This window comes from Danio rerio, chromosome 23 (assembly GCF_052040795.2).
Source record: "Danio rerio strain M-AB ecotype USA chromosome 23, GRCz13ab, whole genome shotgun sequence".
NCBI lineage: Eukaryota > Metazoa > Chordata > Actinopteri > Cypriniformes > Danionidae > Danio > Danio rerio.
In genome coordinates, this window is record NC_141043.1 from 15,667,962 (window position 1) to 15,685,036 (window position 17,075).

At 34.3% G+C, this 17,075-nt stretch overlaps 1 protein-coding gene across 3 annotated transcripts in view; it reads right to left on the minus strand.

Moving 5' to 3' along the window:
• Nucleotides 1-17,075, minus strand: part of adcy6a (adenylate cyclase 6a) — a 137,835-nt gene that overhangs the window by 36,219 nt on the left and 84,541 nt on the right. For 2 of the 3 annotated variants that reach the window (XM_087306681.1, XM_087306682.1), the window contains 6 exons: nucleotides 15,977-16,135; nucleotides 14,318-14,459; nucleotides 12,076-12,204; nucleotides 7,857-7,885; nucleotides 7,625-7,772; nucleotides 3,392-3,489 (listed from right to left, as the gene is read on the minus strand). In XM_087306681.1, coding sequence (XP_087162807.1) covers nucleotides 3,392-3,489; nucleotides 7,625-7,772; nucleotides 7,857-7,885; nucleotides 12,076-12,204; nucleotides 14,318-14,459; nucleotides 15,977-16,135 — 705 coding nt within the window. Of the gene's footprint in view, nucleotides 1-3,391; nucleotides 3,490-7,624; nucleotides 7,773-7,856; nucleotides 9,476-11,868; nucleotides 12,205-14,317; nucleotides 14,460-15,976; nucleotides 16,136-17,075 lie in introns of those variants that run through there. The other variant, XR_015523279.1, reaches the window with a different exon arrangement.

A 17,075-nucleotide genomic window follows, 5' to 3' on the forward strand; every position in this document is an offset into this window, starting at 1 on the left:
TGGGCTCCCAATGCGTGGATTTTACAATCAAATCCACTTATAGTGCTGAAGTTCCCCCCGAAGGGGAACGTTCGAGGTTACTAAAGTAACCCTTCGTTCCCCGAGGAGGGGAACGGAAGCACTATACTCCGTCGCCATAATGACTGTCCCTTAGCTGTTGAAAGTCTCTTCAGCTTAAAAAGGATAGCGTCTGCTGGCGCCAGGTGAGCTTATATACTCAGTTGATTGCTTATGCCGCTCACCTGCGCAGGCTTGCGCTGCCAATTCATTCTTAATTGGCCCGTTCAATACTCTTTCAGACGAGTAGCTTCTGAACCGAACCTCCCAATGCGTGGATTTTACAATCAAATCCACTTATAGTGCTTCCGTTCCCCTCCTCGGGGAACGAAGGGTTACTTTAGTAACCTCGAACGTTTCACAAGGTTGTTTTTACAGCATCGATGTTGTAATGTAATTACAATAAATTCTGTTAAATAAACTTAAGCATTTAATTTGTTGCAAAGGCTCATTCGAGAGGAGACTTTTATTCTGACATTATTATTTTTATTCAGTTTTTAAATTAATTTCACTAATATAACTGTTATTTAATAATAGTAATATTAAAATGTTCATATGATTTATTTACAAAAAGTTAAACAGTTTGTAAAGTCATATTTTCTGTCTTTAAGTAGATTTAATAAATGAGAGACTTGCTTTGTTTACCAAATAAGTGAATCTAATTGAATTTGCATTGTACACATTAAATAAAAGTTAAAAATGTATTATTTTTATTTTATGTATTAAGTTTGTAGTTATGATACTCCTAAAATAATTCAGCATAAATCCGCAGATTTTTTACAAAATTCTCAGCAGAAATAGCAAAAAAAAGTCACAGATTCTGTCTGACCCTAGTAATAATTCATAATTTAAACCAGTGGTTCTCAAACTTTTTTCACCAAGTACCGCCCTAGAAAAAAATTGTCTCTCCAAGTACCACCATAATGACCAGTATTAAAAAATAGCGTCGTAAGCCTAATTTAGCAGCTACAGCTGTGCACAGTTTAAAAAAGAGGCAAATGAATTCCTATTACTAAGAATATGTATTATTGTCAGTCACTTTAAACATTTTAAATGGTTTGAACATTAACTGTGCTTGCAGGTAAAAAAAAATAATTTTTAAATTAAAATGTGCTTTTAAAAGTTCATTAAAAAATGGCACTGTTCTTAAAAAGTAAAAAGAAAACTGCTGTACTTAAATCTAAAGTATTCATAGTAGCCTATTCATCAAAAGCTGGAAATATTGCTTGGACCTCATAAATATAGGCTATATGTCATATTCATACACTTTATGACAAATCTTAAAAATATATGTTAAAATGTACATATAACAGGGTTCATACAGGCACAGCCTAATGAAAATCAAGGAATTTTAAGTACTTTTTCCAGCACCTATTTTTTTATTTTTAAGACTGACATGCTATGTATTGAAGACCTGAAATGTATTCTCAGCAACCCATAAAACATTGCATAGGAATTGATACAAATAAAAACCATTAATAATAATATTTATTAATCCTATAATAATAATATAATAAACCTGCACTAAATGCTTGTGAAATATTTTTTGTACTCAAGTAAAAATACTATTACACTACTAAAATAACAGAAATTTTATTAAATAATACTAATATTAGGTAAAAGTACAAAGTACTCTTTTAAAAAGTACTAGTTGGTAACTTTTGAAAAAAAAAAAAATCAGATTTTCATTATGAAATCACTTTTTTTTAAGTGTAAACCTGATTGAATGGTTTAATTGCTTAAATCCTGAACCTACATGTATAGGAATTTGCACTAACAAAGGAAGTATGATCGATTTTTCCTTTCATGACAATTAATCTTTTTCAATAGCACTGGCAAAACTACCACATAATCTCATGCCATAGAGACACTTTTTGCCCATTTTTTAAACAATATTTTCAAGCTTTGAAAGGTATAATTAAAGTATATGATGAAAAGATTTAAATTTAGCCTTTTGTTTACATATTTTACACTATTTTTCTTTACAATATGGCAAATTTGTTCCATAAATATCTGTACATCACATGTAGATATTTTTTTTTTACTTGATCCTACTTGATCTAACTAAAATACAAACTTTACAAAAAACACAAGTACACTGTCAGTAAAAAATAAAACAAATGACTTCATTATGACAAAAATACATTTACTAAAGCAGTGCTTTAAGAGCCTTATTGTTAATTTTGATAAACATAAGTAACAACATATTGCTTTGACCTGTAATGCTTTAAGACAGATCAGAATACAGCTAAATGTATAAATCGCCCAAATACCTCATCCAGAAACATTTCCAGCATAATTATTTTGTCGTAAAGAAATAAAAAAAGTTCCACCTTTGCTAAAAGTAAGTTTCACCTCACAATACAGCCAAATAAGAAGACCAATAGCATTGTCATCGATCATGCATCAATCTAATTCTAAATACTTGATAACTTTGAATACTTTTGACTAAATTTAGTCAAGAAGCAAAGATAAATAATGTCTACTTTAATAGTGAACAGATCGTGATTGTATTCAATCTGAGCACACACGCAATCATGAGAGAACTTGCAGTTCATTTGAAAAAAAGCCCATATAAGAGCTTGCATATCTTTTTTGCGATTTGCGTACATGAATGAGCTCTCGTGTTAAAATAAAGCACTCGTACCACTAGTACCAAACTAGTACCACAGTTTGAGAACCACTGATTTAAACCATTTAAATGCACTGTGTATTTATTTATTTTTGGAAAGGCTGGTTCGTAAAAAGTGGGATTGGAGAGCCATGTTCACTTATTAGTCGTAGAATGCTTTTACTCCTGTAAATAAGGAACTGTGTGTTTGCAGAACAGGATTAATGACTAAAAGGTGAACTGACAGCTGAATATAAATACAATGTGTATGTGGCCACTGAAACAAAAGCAATTTTTTCAGAGCAATATAAATATGACGGTACCTTTAGGAGTCCACAAACTTATCCATTACGTTTAAGATTAGATTAGTTTAAGAGTTGTGTGTTTGTTTTTGTTTGTTAGTGTATCTATATGAACATGTGTGTGTATTTATGACATATTAGGTATTACGCATATGAATTATGAAGACATTGTCCATGCCCCCATTTTTTTAAAAGGCTTATAAATAATTTTTCAGAAAGTAAAACTGCACCCAGTTTCCAGTGAGGGAAGGTTTTAGGGATGGGATTGTGGTAGGGTGATAAAAAATACGATTTGTACAGTATAAAAACAATGGAAACAAAAACAATTTAAAAAAAGGAGAATTCTCCACAAATCACCAAACAAACAGGTTTGTGTTTGAGTGTGTGTGTGTGTTTGGGTAAGTGTATGCTGATCACTCACTGAGGGAATACGACGATCTGGATAAAAGAGATGAAACAGAAGACCAGGAGCGTACAGGCCACGTAACCACCAAAACGATCATCAACCTTCTTAGCATACTAGAAAACAGACAAGAAAAGATGTCAGAACTGACAAATCTGTGACAAACATAAATGCTGTAAGATATTTTTGATTGCTAAGATGACCCTGAAGCAGGTTTATTTTGCAACCAGAAAGGTGTGTGGAGGATAGCTTTCATTTCAGTTATGAGAATGTTAAACTAATAATAGACTAACCAGAATTCCAAAAACTTTTTTTTGCTTAGAAATTTTTCCTGATTAACCAAAAACAAATGTAAAATAAAATATTGGTGAATAACTATAAAATCGCCACGGTGTAATTTTTACACGTCACATTCTTTTCAAATGTACATAACAGACCTTCAATAAAACATTTAACCCCACCAGTCTTTGATTTTAACTAAATTTGTCTTGTTTAAAATGTTACACAGATGTTTAGACAAAACCAGATCCAAAAACGGAGTGACGCGGTGGCTCTGTGGTTAGCACTGCCGCCTCACAGCAAAAAGGTCACTGGTTCAAGCCTCGGCTGGGTTAGTTGGTGTTTCTGTCTGGAGTTTTCATGTTCTCCCCATGTTCGTGTGGGTTCCTCCGGATGCTCTTGTTTCCCCCACAAGTGCCTTTCACTTTCACTCACTGAATTAGTGTTTATAATAAATACATAAAGTCACAAAGAGTAAAAGAAGGCAATTTGTAGAGGTATTAAAACCCTAAAATACAATGAAAGATGGACAGTCTTACGGTGGGGAAATAAGTTATGTGTAGCATCAGCATCTTATGGCTTATCGGACAGCTCATCAGCCTCCGAGACACAACGCACGATCATGTTCAAACTTTGTTGGTGTTGTTCTCTTTTTTTAAACTATAAAATTATAAGACTAAATAAATAAATAATGAATGATCTAAAAAAAAAAAAAAAAAAACGATTGATTATTAATGAAGTGTGCTCCACAGAGGTGAGTGGGCTTGACAAACACCCTGTAGAAACAATCTTCTCTCTATAAAAAAATACTCCCCCTCCTTACTCTAGCACTTAATTCTCTAGACCCATTTGCATGAAAGTCTTTAAGCTAAGAAACCCCTTAGTTTAAACATTAAGGGTTCCTTTAGTAAAACTTGGGTTGCAAGAACAAAAAGAGTTTTTGCAACCCAATTTTGTCAAAATTGTCAAAATTGTTCCTTCAACCATTGCTACAAAGTCCTAAGTAACCAATTTCCCTTAACAACTTTAGGGGACCAATACAGTTTTCTTAAATGAGCAAATGATTCTTAATGTGCAAACATTTTCACACAAATAAAAATGTTTTCGATAAAAAAAAAACAACAGAATTGTAAAAAACCCTCAAAACTGAACGGTAATAAAACCATTTAAAGAACTATCGATGGCACGTCAATAGGGGTGCATCCATGTAAACTTGCAGTTTTATTCCTAATCCAAAATTTTTTTATACCCATACCCAGGGCTAAACATTAACACCTGCCAACCCACCAAATGCGGGTAGATTTCAGCGGTGGCAGGTAAGACAGACAATCTCACTATCCACTTTGGCTGGTTGAAAATAATTTTCCCAAATAATAATTCTTCAAAGCAGGGTTCAACAATAAGGATGGTCCAATATGCATGCAAAGGCTATCTGAAAATAGAGAAGCAACACGACTGACAAAAATAATTGCCTTCACATGAGCAATAGAAAGCAGGTAAATACCGATTGAGAGGAACACCGGTTGCTTTATTCTTTGAACACATTATTTTTGGGTCTATCCTTAACCGTTTGTGTGTGATCATCCTTTCATTCATATCATACGGTATGTTTTATGTTTCTGTTTTATGTTAATATGGTTTAATTATCATTTTTTTAAACGAAATTGCTTTAATGGGAGATTAACTCCACATTTATGTGTAGTTAACTGGTGATCTGGGACCTTTAGCCAGGACAGATTACTGTGCATATGTTTTGTTAGATAAAAAGTATAGTATACAGCTATTTTTTGCTTGTTTTGACACATTTAAAAATTGTGGCTAATAAATAATTAATTGTTTATGCTTGGTGTGGTCAGAGAAAGATTTGGTAAATCCTTCATTTTGAGCTCTGAAAATTATGTGAAATAAAAACTAATTGTAGTACTATGAAACCATGACCCATTTGCTCATGATTATTGAGCAGGCCCATACACGACGCACAAAAAGTGCAATGAATGAGGATGCATGTGGAGATAACGCAAAATCTAAAACAAGTAATTTTAGCATGTAAAAGTCATATTTATGTGTATAAAATATATTTTCCCAACTATAAAATTTCAGCTAGTGAAAATGGTGAGTGGCTAGTAATGTTGGAAATCTACTAGCCACAGTGGCTGTTGATCAAAATAGTTAATATCCAGCCCAGCCCATACCCCTTCCCCATGGCCCTTCAAACAGAATGTGAAGAGGAAGGGCTTGAAATTTTACTCCTAAGAATTGGGACAGCACTACAGCACCTGCACACGTCATCATACAGTATGTCATTGAGATCTCTTGCTTCATATGAGATTAGATGATTGCGACTGCTGTAGTTATTCCACTTGCATTTTTTTGATATTTATCTTTAGGAAATCACTGAAGGCATATATCATGTCATGCTGATCTAATGTGGCAATAAGATTGTAACTGTACTGTGCATTGTCCAACTGTACGCTGGCCATATTTATAAATGTAAACGTACAAAAACAACCTTGACCTTGGGGGAAGGTCTATGGGGTAGATTTGGGACTGGGCCTTAGTGAAGATTCAAAAGGCTCTACATTATCCCAGCCGAGTTTCATAGCTCCTTCAGACATACAGTAATGTTTAGATCGACTCAATAAGGGAACGTCTTGACTTGCTTAACAGAAAGAAAATGTCAGAGATCATGTGTACTGCAGAGTTATTGCAAGACAAGCATTCATGGTTTGTTACGATCTGTTTATGATCAATAGAAAGCGCCTGTTGCCCTATGTTGCCAGAAATTCTAGTGAAATGCTTAATACAGGTAAGGTTAGGTAAGGTTGAAAGTTTTTTGCAATGCACTTTATGAAATCCCAAACCTCAAGGATATTTTCATCCACAGTGACACCTTTAAGTGGACTTTCATGCAGCTATGCACTAACAGGTCCTTGTGTGTATTGCCTCTACTTGTTGAATTGCTAAATTCCTTAATTGTAAGTTGCTTTGGACAAAAGACTCTGCTAAATCACTAAATGTAAATGAAAAATTAGCCCAGGTGCAGGGGTGCATTTAGATTTGTCATCGCATCATACATAGGCTTTATTTATTGTGATAAATTACTATTATTCATTATTGTCTATAGGCTACTTCAGTTATTTAAATTGCATCTTAATATTTAATATTTAATTTAAAATATTACATCAGCAAAACATGTATTTACTTCTAATTATTGTTGTCAGTGCTGACTTGTTTAGCTTATAGCCTACTGTTCCAAAAGCCTCAAACTAAACAGGAAAAAAATATAGTTCATGACAAGTTATAATACTCCTTAGACTCCTTAGGTAATGCAGTAGCATAATACAGTGAAATAATATGATTTTCATTCATTTTCCTTCAACTTAGTCTCCCTTAATTTATCAGGGATCACCACAGCAGAATGAACTGTCTAATATGATTTTGAGCCATGTCTAAACAGAATTCGCGCGTGAGTAAAATTGACCCACATTGGCAGTTTTAGGTATGAACGACTCGCGGCGCTTCTACTGTTAACAACTACCCTGAAAATCCTTACTGAACTGGCTAAAATGTCTCCAAAGACAACTCTAAAGAATTCAGTCTTCCACTTTTCTGCATTTTTGTATCCCATCAAGAAAGTGTAGGGCAATACCCCCACATGATCTCATCTGTCTGGTTTATCAGCTAGACCAGGGGTGTCCAAACTCTGTCCTGGAGGGCCGGTGACCTGCATATTTTAGTTCCAACCCCAATTAAATACAGCTGAACCAGCTAATCAAGCTCTTTCTAGGTATACTAGAAACTTCCAAGGAGGCGTGTTAAAGGAAGTTGGAGCTACAATATGCAGGACACCGGCCCTCCAGGACCGAGTTTGGACACCCCTGAACTAGACGATCAGCTCTACTAAATAAATCTGGCAAGGGTGTAAAGATCTGAATGGGAAGCTGGAGGACAGCCAGCGTCTCTGAGTCTGACCTTCTTCTCCAGGCTGGAGGTTTGGAAGGTGAGGAGGAACTTCTTGACATGGTCTTTGCGGAGCTGGTCAATACTGCGAGCGTCGATGGCACGACCCAAAAACTCATCGACCTCATCCTCGGGGTTCAACGCCTCCTGAGCACCACGGCTGCATTTAAGAGCAGAACAACAGTTTAAGGAGCATAATATGAAGCCCTTAAAAAAAAAAAAAAAGAATAAACAATACACTCACTTGTCTTTGCTGGAGGTTTCATCAATGCCCTGTGTGAAGAGAAGCAACACTTGTCAGTCAGCAATTACTATAAAGATCTGAAATTAGTGTAGGAGGGTTAGATTTGTAGATAAATGTTTTTTTTCACTCAAAGATGAATATATTATTATTAATTATTCACTCTCATGTCTTCAATGACCTGGGACCTTTGTTTATCTTCAGACACAAATCCAGAGAGCTCTTAGATTTCATCTAAAGCATCTTAATTTGGCTTCTGAAGTAGACTGAAACAACGATAGTATAAGTAAATAATAACAGAATTAAAATTTATGTGTGAACTACTCCTTTAAAAAGTGTGGATTTTTCAGGACATACTGACGTCCATTGAAATTGTTATGTTGTGTGTTCTTTGACTGTCTGGGAAATTTTGTGACTGAATAACTGAATATAATCATATGTTGGTTAGGTTAGGCTTCATTCAGCCTACTTTCTTGCTTTCTGTCAGCTTTACGTTTAATTAGAGCTAGTAACTACAGCTCAGATCAATGTTTTGTGTCTGTTTTTTTAGTTTTGATTAAATCATCCTCCAATGTAATAAGCAGGATAATGTACATTTAGCAAGTTGCTTCCCAGAATAAGGCCCTTCAGTCTTATTTAAACCTGATTCATAGTGTGAAAACCAGCTGCATATACATTATGCATTAATTACAGTATTACACAGCTGGAATACTTAATTTGAATTAGTCAGTTGTGACAATCTATAGTATGTTATTTTGAGACAACAACTGCTGAATAACATAGGCTCATCCAGGAACTTTAAATCACCCTGTATCCCAGTGAATACGTTCACATAAATATACTTAGATCCACATTCATATGTACAGGGTTTCTGCAGGTCAAGTCAAATTTAAGACTTTTTAAGACTATTTTAAGGCCCTTATGAATAAAACTTCAGACTTAAACAAGGCTAAACCATAAGGATTTTCACTTGTCTCATTAAAAACTCTAAATACTTAATACTTTAATAAAAAACTCAATGTGTCAAAACAAGCAAACCATGCAAATACTTATTATCAATATACATTTCTTTGACAAGCTTTAAAACCTATAATAAACTAAATGTACAATACTCTATAGACACATATGATCTATAAATACATGAAGAACTTACCAATGTTATTGTGAAGAAGATAATTAAACTATACTTGTAAATAGAGTTTTTTTGTTAGATGGATTGCTTGTGACTGTATGGGTGTTGGTCTGATTGGGCAGCTTTACATAGACATTTGAAATTTCGGACCGGTTTAACATCATTTAAGACCTACAAGTCAATATTTAATTAAATTTAAGACTTTTTTACAAACCCTGCGAACACCCTGTATGTATCCGCTTGGCTGTCATACCGCAGTTTTTGACTGATTGCTGCCATCTAGTGAATGAATAATAAGTTGTTTAGTTTATGCTTGAACCAGCTGGTTTAGTTTCTGTCAACATTTTTGTCTGTTTGGTGCCATCTTGTGACTGAAAAGTGTGCAGGTTAGTGTATACTCCATCAGCTGATTTTGTTTCTGTCAGGTTTGCGTTTAATTAAAGGATTAATAAACTACTACAGCTCAGAACAATGTTAATGTCTAGTTATTCTATGCCAGTGGTTCTCAAACTTTTTTCACCAAGTACCACCTTAGAAATAAATCGTCTCTCCAAGTACCACCTTACGACGCTATTTTTTAACCAGTATTAAAAAATAGCGTCATAGGCCTAGTTAAGCAGCTACAGGTGTGCACAGTTTAAAAACGATGCAGATTACTTCCTATTATTAAGAATATGTATTATTATCAGTCACTTTAAACATTTTAAATAGTCTGAACATTAACTGTGCTTGCAGATAAAAGAAAAATTTTAGTTAAAATGTGCTTTTAAAAGTTCGTAAAAAAATGGCACTGTTCTTAAAAAGTAAAAAGAAAACTGCTGTACTTAAATCTAAAGTATTCATTGTAGCCTATTCATAAAAAGCTGGAAATGCTGCTTGGACCTTATAAATATAGGCTATATGTCATATTCCTACACTTTCAGACAAATCTTGAAATAAATGTTAAATGTACATATGACAGGGTTTATACAGGCACAGCCTAATGAAAATCAATTCCAGCACCTTTTTTTTTTTTCAAGACTGACATGCTATGTACTGAAGACCTGAAATGTATTCTCAGCAACCCATAAAACATTGCATAGGAATAGATACAAATAAAAAACATTAATAATAATATTTATTAATCATATATTAATAATATAATAAACCTGCACTAAATGCTTGTGAAATCTTTTTTGTACTCAAGTAAAAATACTATTACACTGCTAAAATACCAACATTTTTAGTAAATAATGCTAATATTAGGTAAAAGTACAAAGTACTCTTTTAAAAAGTACTAGTTGGTTACTTTTGAAAAAAAAAAATCAGATTTTCATTATGAAATCACTTTTTTTAAGTGTAAACCTGATTTAATGGTTTGATTGCTTAAATCCCAAAGCTACGTGTATAGGAATTTGCACTAAAAAAGGAAGTATGGTCGATTTTTTCTTTCATGACAACTAATCTTTTTCAATAGCACTGGTAAAACTACCAAATAATCTTTAAGGCCAGAGACACTTTTTGCCCATTTTTTAAAAAAGGTATTTTTAAGCTTTGAAAGGTTAAATTAAAATATATGGTAAAAATATTTTTATTTAGCCTTTTATTTACATATTTTACACTATTTTTCTTTACAATATGGCAAATTTGTTTCTTAAATAGCTGTCCATCACATGTAGATTTTATTTTACACTTAATCTTAACCTAAAATAGAAACTTAAAAAAAATACAAGTACACTGTCAGTAAAAAATAAAACAAATGACTTTATTTTACTTGAGGTATTTGAAATATGAAAACACTACACTTAAAGCAGTGCTTTAAGAGCCTTATTGTAAATGTTGATAAATAAACAATAAGTAACAATGGATTGCTTTGACCTGTAATGCTTTAAGACAGATCAGAATACAGCTAAATGTGTAAATCACACAAATACCTCATCCAGAAACATTTCCAGCATACTTCTTTTGTCGTAATGAAATAAAAAAGTTACACCTTTGCTAAAAGTAAGTTTCACTTCACAACACAGCCAAATAAGAAGACCATTAGCATTGTCATCGATCATGCATCAATCTATTTCTAAATACTTGATAACTTTGAATACTTTTGACTAAATTTAGTCAAGGAGCAAAGACAAATAACGTCTACTTTAATAGTGGAAAGATCGCGATTGTTTTCAATCTGAGCACACAAGCGATCATGAGAGCACTTCCAGTCCATTTGAAAAAAAGCATATTTAAGAGCTCGCATATCTGTTTTAGCGATTTGCGTACATGAATGCGCTCTAGTGTTAAAATAAAGCACTCGCCGCATTTGCAGAAATGAGTAATTGCGCAATACCTTCATTCCCGCGCCGCCATTCAGAATGTATTTAGAGGAGTGACAGGTCAGAGGCGAGTCGACTGGCTGTCGGAAAGCGAAACGTGTTTGTAGATCATCAAATAGGCAGGAAATATGTCCGCGGTTTAATTACTCTGCTAGACATCTCTATAGTGAAAACATCCGAGAAGCATTATTCCAACAAAACATTTGTTTTTAAGTTGTTTTTTCTGTCTCTGCAACACAGAAAGCCTTTGTCCCGCCCTTACATTTCACGCAACTAGACAAGGTCGACTGTGATTGGCTACTTTTCATGTCAGTCAAATGACGCTCCAGAATCAATTCTTAAACTTCGGAAACTGATTTTCAGCAGCTTATGACACAATGCACTAAAACAAACACTCTAAGCACAACGTTGTGGTCGTACGCTTCACAAAACAGCCAATGCTGATCACATCGATGGTATATTACACATTAAAGGATTAAAAGTGTTAATGTTTCTTTTATTATTCAGCGATTCCTCCGCGTACCACTAGGAGGAAGCCCACGTACCACTAGTGGTACGCGTACCACAGTTTGAGAACCACTGTTCTATGCTATTAATTGTTTTAATTAACCTTAAAAGCTTGAACTGATTACTTTTTAGTAATATCAATAGCATTTTAAATCTTTATGCACTGAATCAAGAATAGAATTCAAGAATCAGAATCAGGACATCTGAATGGACACCAGTGTTCATGTACAGGTAGAAACGGGTGTCAGATTGAGCGTGGGATGGCTTCTGTGGCTCTAACCATCTGTCTGAAGACTTTGGAGTCTTTGGTCCTGGAGAAGGATCTGTCGGGCACCCACCGCGGCACCAGAGCTTCATTAGAGTTGGTCCTCGTGCGCTGCATCTTGGCCATCATGGCCTTCTCGTCTTTCTGAAACAGAAAATTAAGGATGCATTGGTATTAATATGACTTTCATGTTATGGCAGAATATACTTACAAAAATTGTATTGTACAGTATTCTAACTTGGTTTTCATTAAAAAAAATATATATAGATATATTAAAAAAAAAAAAAAAAAAATATATATATATATATATATATATATATATATATATATATATATATATATTATATACATTACGTGCCAATATTAAAATGATTTTTATGTTATGTTACATAACCATTAAATCATCATTAGAGACCTCATCAAAAGTACAGTATTTTGACATTCATTCATTCATTTTCTTTTCGGCTTAGTTATTAATCTGGGGTCACCACAGCGGAATAAACCACCAACCTATCCAGCACATTTTTTACACGGATGCTTTTCCGCAACCCATCTCTGGGACACATCCATACACACTCATACAATTCAGCCCACCCAATTAATCTGTACCGCATGTCTTTAGACTGTGGGGGAAACCAGAGCACCCGGAGGAAACCCACACGAACACAGGAAGAACATGCAAACTCCACACAGAAATACCAACTGACCCAGCCGAGGCTCGAACTAGCAACCTTCTTGCTTTGAGGCAACAGCACTACCTACTGTGCCACTGCGTCCCCCAGTATTTTGACATGATGCTTTTAATTATTTTAACAAAATTTTCTATAATGCAATAGAAGTCTTTCCTAAATATAAATAAAAATGGCATTTATGATACTAAAATGTGTTCTTGCCAAGTCTAACTAGGTAACTAAAATAAAACTAAACTCAAAAGACTAATCAATAACTTGAAAAAACAAAAACATTTGAAAAATTAGGGATTTTAAATTTATAACTTAAAATGTCTTAAATGAATCCAGCCATTTTCAAAATTAAGTTGTGCAGTATAAAATCATAGTGATTTATTCAATCAAATTGAGAAATATTTTTAAATTAAATATTGCTAAGTTAATTACATTTTTATTTTATTTAAAAAAATCTGATCGATATAACGCTTAGGGCACAGGTGTCAAACTCAGTTCCAAAAGGGCCGCAGCTCTGCACAGTTTAGTTCCAACCCTAATTAAACACACCTGATCAAACTAATTGAGTCCTTCAGGCTTGTTTGAAACCTACAGGTAAGTGTGTTGGAGCAGGGTTGGAACTAAACTGTGCAGGGCTTCGGCCCTCCAGGAATTGAGTTTGACACCCCTGGCTTAGGATATAAATGTTTTGCAGAAAAAAAAATATCCATAATAAAAAAATAACAAAAAATATCCATAATAACAAAAATGATTAGTACAGTACAGCAGAGAAGTACAGTATTTTGACATAATTCTTGCAGTAAGATTTAAAGGACTTTTCTTGGTAGTCTTTGATAGATATAAACATATGATGGTAGAGATTCATGACAAAAATCTACAGTAGGAGGTAAATAAAAAGAAACTAATCTCAAAAGACAAACCCAATAATTTGAAAAAAATATAAATTAAATAAAAGGGATTTTAGTTCATAATTTTATGTTACAAATGTATCATGAGATTTTTCAAAATGATGATATGCAATATAAAAATAGTAATTTATTAAATTAATTTGAAAAAAAAATGTTATTAAATATTTCAAAATTAATTAAATACTTGTGTGGCGCAGTGAGTTGCACAATCGCCTCACAGCAAGAAGGTTGCTGGTTTGAGCCTCGACTGGGTCAGTTGGCATTTCTGTGTGGAGTTTGCATATACTCCTTGTGTTTGCGTAGGTTTCCTCCAGGTGCTCCGGTTTCCCCTACAAGTCCAAAGACATTGGGGTACAGGTGAATTGAGTAGGCTAAATTGTCCGTAGTGTATGAGAATGGTTGAATGTGTATGAATGATTCCCAATGGTTTAAGAAATAATTTTAAATCAAATATTTAATTAAATACTTTCCTCAATCAATTACACTAAATTGAAAAAAATCTGAATGGTATTACAGTAAGTGAAAAAGAAAAAAGTTTTGCAGAACAGAAAATATCTACAAGAACATATTCACTGATAGCAGTGACGTGTGTAGGCAGTGAAATTTGAAGAAGGTTAAAGCACGGGCATCTTTAAAATGTTTGATCATGAACTCAATCTGACTGACCCTCTTCTGACTGCAGCCCAGCACGAGGAACGTCTCAATGCTGTTCTCCTTCAGGTATGCGTTTCTCTCCCCTCCGAAACCCGGCTCCACCTCATAGTCTCCATTCAGGTACTGTAGAGTCGCTTTAGTGATGTGGATCCTCCTGAAAACCGACAGCAGGTTCAGTTGTTGCTTTAGTGAATTCAGAATTAGTATCCCTCCTGAATTATTAGCCTGTATATTTTCCCCCAATTTTTGTTTAATGGAAAAAAGATTTTTTAACCTATTTCTAAACATATTAGGTTTAATAACTCATTTTTATTAACTGATTTTTTTTTTTGCCACAATGACAGTACATAATATTTTTCAAGATACTAGTATTTAACTTGTCTTCAATGAACCTAAACGAGCACATGTCACTCCGCTGCTAGTCCGTTTGCACTGGCTGCCAGTTGCTGCTCGCATCAAATTCAAAACTCTGATGTTTGCCTACAAAGTGACTTCTGGCCTAGCACCTTCTTATCTGCACTCACTTCTGCAGATCTATGTGCCCTCCAGAAACTTGCGTTCTGTGAATGAACGTCGCCTCGTGGTTCCATCCCAAAGAGGGAAAAAATCACTTTCGCGAACGCTCAATCTGCCCAGTTGGTGGAATGAACTCCCTAACTGCATCAGAACAGCAGAGTCACTCGCTATTTTCAAGAAACGACTAAAAACTCAACTATTTAGTCTCCACTTCACTTCCTAATCTGCAATTGCCTCTGAATATCACACTAACTGTACAAAAAAAAAAAAAAACAACTACTAACACTTCCCTTCTTAGACTTTACAGACCTGAAACTTGCCTTTAGTACTTATTCATTGTTGCTCTTAGTTGTGTAAATTGCTTCCTTGTCCTCATTTGTAAGTCGCTTTGGATAAAAGCGTCTGCTAAATGACTAAATGTAAATGTAAATGTAAATGTTAACTGCAAGTGCATTTTAAAGGCTTTCAGCAGGGGTCACCAAACTTGTTCCTGGAGGGCCAGTGTCCTACAGATCTTAGCTCCAACCCTAATAAACACACCTGAACAAGCTAATTAAGGTCTTACTAGGTCACAGGTGTCAAACTCAGTTCCAAAAGGGCCCAGCTCTGCACAGTTTAGTTCCAACCCTAATTAAACACACCTGATCAAACTAATTGAGTCCTTTAGGCTTGTTTGAAACCTACAGGTAAGTGTGTTGGAGCAGGGTTGGAACTAAACTGTGCAGGGCTTCGGCTCTCCAGGAATTGAGTTTGACACCCCTGTACTAGGTATACTTGAAACATCCAGGCAGGTGTGTTAAAGCAAGTTGGAGCTAAACCCTGCAGGGACACTGGCCCTTCAGGACCAAGATTGGAGACCCCTGACTTACAGTAACTAGGTTATTAAAGCAACCTAGGCAAGTAATTGTATAACAGTGGTTTGTTCTGTAGACAACTGAACTAAAATATTGCTAATGATATTAAAAAAAAATATATATTTTATTCTAGCCAAAATAGAACAAACAAGACTTTCTCCAGAAGAAAAAATATTCTAAGAAATACTTTGAAAATTCTTTGCTCTGTTAAACATGATTAAACAAAAAAAATTATTTTAAGGAAGGCTAATCATTTTGACTTTAGCTGTATGAAGTGTGATTGTGTGTGTGTGTGCCGCACCCAGCTTTGCCTCCAGCTTCCATGTGGTTGGCGAGTGTTACGTCGTTGGACCACACATCGAATTGCCATTTTCTCAATCCAAGAACACCACAGTGAACACGACCGCTGTGAATACCCACCCGCATGTTCACGTTCACCCCCGTCACCTCTCGCACCAGACTATAGCCAAAACAGTAAACATGGAACACAAAAATCACAGATGCTACAACTGTATATTTACAATTATACAACTTATCAATGATTTATTTAAACTCTAATTAATTTTAGAATTTAAATAGAAAAAAATGAATTTAATAATTTTATTAAAAACAACCTTTTTTGTTTTAATTGTTTTAATTGTTGCTATGAGATAAAATTTTTACATGTTTAATTTAGCTTTGAAAAATAATAAATAATAATAAAACAATAAAAACAAATTTAATTTAATATAATTTAGGATATTTTTGTTGGTAAGCCCACATTTCAAGTTTTTTTTATCTAATATCCATATTTTCTATTATTTAATTTTAGCTTTATTTCAATGAACAAAATATTACTAGACTTTGACAGATTGTAATGATTTTAGTTCACAATAACAACCCTCGCAGCAATCATGTAATTATTAGAATTGTTTAAAAAAATTAGTTTTTAATGAAAAAAATAACTATTACAAAATAATAGAGTTTTTACACTGGCCATTTCAAAAGTTCACACTTAGCTGATGATTGATAATAAAGCTTGCTTGGCCTGCTGTCCCAGGAGAGAGCCCTGACCTATGAGATCCTCGAGCCCTGGGCACCCTCCCATTTACAGGTAGATCTCAGGTAGATCTCGATGAACTCCTCCGACTTATTTCTGGCTAATGACAGATATAGGATGGCTAAAGAAAGATGTACACTTGCTAAGAGCTTGGCTTTTGTATCAATTTGGTAAGTTCAATTTGTTTTTGGACTGTGGGAGCAAACTGGAAAACCCAGGGAAAACTCCTTGGGTTATTTATAATGAGTTAGGAATCATCTAATTGGTGAATCAATTATGAGCTGATGCATGAGCATCTGTGATTAATCATAAGCATGTGATCCTCTCGAAATTAGTTTATAAATAAACTTCACTTATTTGA